We start from the raw sequence: 2,415 nt of genomic DNA on the forward strand, positions 1-2,415 counted from the left end.
TATGGTTCGTCATGGAACAAATATACAATAAAATATAATTTACAAGAATTTAAAAAATATTAATTATAGTTTCATGCTAGATTCCTGAAAAGTTATTATTCCTGAGATTGCATTTTGTCAACATGTTTGTTTCCTAGACTTAAAACTTGAGGAATGATGTAAAAAAAAAAAAAATTACATAATTATTGACCGAGCAAGTCAATATTTTCCCTAGCTTGATTTGACGTGTATGTAACCATTCTGTTGTTGTTTCCATATAATTAAGATATGAATGTTATGGAAGACTTTGCTTTCCCCACAGCCTTTTTTAGGGCACCCTTGACCTCTTTGTTCCTCAGACTATAGATCAGCGGATTCAGCATGGGGATGACTATGGCGTAGAACACAGACGCCACTTTGTCTGTGCTCCTGGAATGGTGGGAGCCGGGCTGAAAGTACATGAAGGAACCCGTCCCATAAAAAATGAAGACAGCAGTGAGGTGGGAAGCACAGGTGGAAAAGGCCTTCTGATGTCCTCCAGATGAGCGCATCCTCAGAATGGTGACCAAGATAAACAGATAGGAGACCAGGATGACCAGGTTAGAAAAAAGGACATTGAAGCCAACCAGAAGAAATAAAACCATCTCACTTCTGTTGTTATCTGAGCATAAGAGAGCCAGGAGAGGAGTAGCATCACAGAAAAAGTGATCAATCACATTCGATCTACAGAAAGAGAGACTGAACGCATTCCAAGTGTGAACAGAGGCCACTAGAAAACCAAGGACGTAGGACCCTATGACCGTCCAGGCACACACCCTTGGTGTCATGATATTGGTGTAACGGAGTGGTTTACACACTGCCGCATGACGGTCATAGGCCATTAAGGCCAAGAGAAAAGTTTCCACAGAGAGAAAGCTACCAAAAAAATACAACTGAGCAGCACAAGCTTCGTAGGAAATGACCTTGTCTCCCGTGAGGAATCCAGCCATCACTTTGGGAGTGACGGCTGTGGAGTAACCAAAGTCCACCAGAGCGAGGTTGCTAAGGAAGAAGTACATGGGAGTGTGGAGATGAGAGTCCAGCAGGATCAGCGTGATCACCCCCAGGTTCCCAACCAGAGTGAGGAGGTAAATGAGCGTGAACACTAGAAAGAGTGGGATCTGCAGTTGTGGGTCATCAGTTATCCCGGCAAAAATGAACTCAGTCACGACTGTACTGTTCTTCATGGGGATTATTTAGGAACTATGAAAATGCACTGTATCAATAAAAAAGAAGATCTGGGTGATACCTGAGCTTAGAACCATAATTATGTTCAAGTTATACCTTATATCTGAATTTTCTAAATTAAATATAGGCATAACAACTAAAGTAATTTTTAAGTAATGTTAGAAATATAAAATGTTCTAGCTTAAAGGATTTGGATGATAATATAACCCAGTACCTCTATCCTCATAAATGATTGAAACTGAAGTACAGAAATGGAAGGAGACTTATATGAGATCATTGCAGAGATTTGTTAAAAATGAGATCCCTAGTGGTTCAGTGGTTAAGCCTCTGTGCTTCCAACATAGGGGCGTGGGTCTGACGCCTGGTTGCGAACTAAGATGTCACATGCGGCACAGTGTGGGCAAAAACTAATAAAAGAACAATAAATAAATTTAAAAATGAGATTTGTTAGTCTCCCAATTCAGATTTTTCTGACACAAAGAATATTCATGCTATAAAATAGGTTACTGTAATTTAATTCATTTCATTGTGATTACCACTCTTGTATCATGAGCAGTGCTATATTCTAGTAATACAAAGTTTAATATATCAAGTTCTAACTTTAATAGTCTCACAAGATAATAGGATACATAGAATGAGTAATTTCCACAAAGTTCAATACTGTAGAAATTCCCGTACAAGGAATAAAAAATCCAGAGAATAGAAGTTAACGAGTGTGAGTCCAGACTACGGACATCTAAATGCAAATTCTAGCTTTGCCTTGTGCTAGATAACTGACTTGGGGTATCGCTCACTCTCACTTGGTCATCAGTCTTCCCTTGAACTCAATATCAAACTGGAGTGATGGTGCAAACTGGCACTGCAGGGTTTTACACGTTAGACTAGGACAGAGTTATTGGTCTATGCATTGATTAGAAGGGTGGACATTGTAATAGAGGAATTCCAGATAACTCTATAATGAAACATCCTAAATGCTCCCTCATGCATTTGCTTCTTTACCAAAAGCTTTTGACTCTCATGTTCTGTCCTTACCTTCCTTTAATTTTTCAAACGATAATCCTGTTTCACTCAAGTTGTGCACAGTCCAGCTGTGCCAAGTGTTTTCTGAATCATCTTGTGTATTAACTAGAGTGTCTGAGGTTCAGGTTCTCCATCTGTAAAATGGGTCTAACATTATTGCCTGACACTTAACAGAATTCAATTAATGTA

The 2,415-nt window shown here is 39.1% G+C and overlaps 1 protein-coding gene across 1 annotated transcript; it reads right to left on the bottom strand.

Annotated features, from left to right (window-relative positions):
- Positions 1-260: 260 nt before the first annotated feature.
- On the bottom strand, positions 261-1,205 carry OR5B143 (olfactory receptor family 5 subfamily B member 143). Its single transcript, NM_001389977.1, has one exon. It carries the CDS (start codon positions 1,203-1,205, stop codon positions 261-263), a length of 945 nt encoding a protein of 314 aa, NP_001376906.1.
- Between the last annotated feature and the right edge of the window lie 1,210 nt (positions 1,206-2,415).

Source organism: Bos taurus, chromosome 15 (genome assembly GCF_002263795.3).
Source record: "Bos taurus isolate L1 Dominette 01449 registration number 42190680 breed Hereford chromosome 15, ARS-UCD2.0, whole genome shotgun sequence".
Taxonomy (NCBI): domain Eukaryota; kingdom Metazoa; phylum Chordata; class Mammalia; order Artiodactyla; family Bovidae; genus Bos; species Bos taurus.

Bases quoted from the DNA above. Each gene is read 5' to 3' on its own strand.
- OR5B143 (NM_001389977.1), bottom strand. From the start codon at position 1,205: ATGAAGAACAGTACAGTCGTGACTGAGTTCATTTTTGCCGGGATAACT.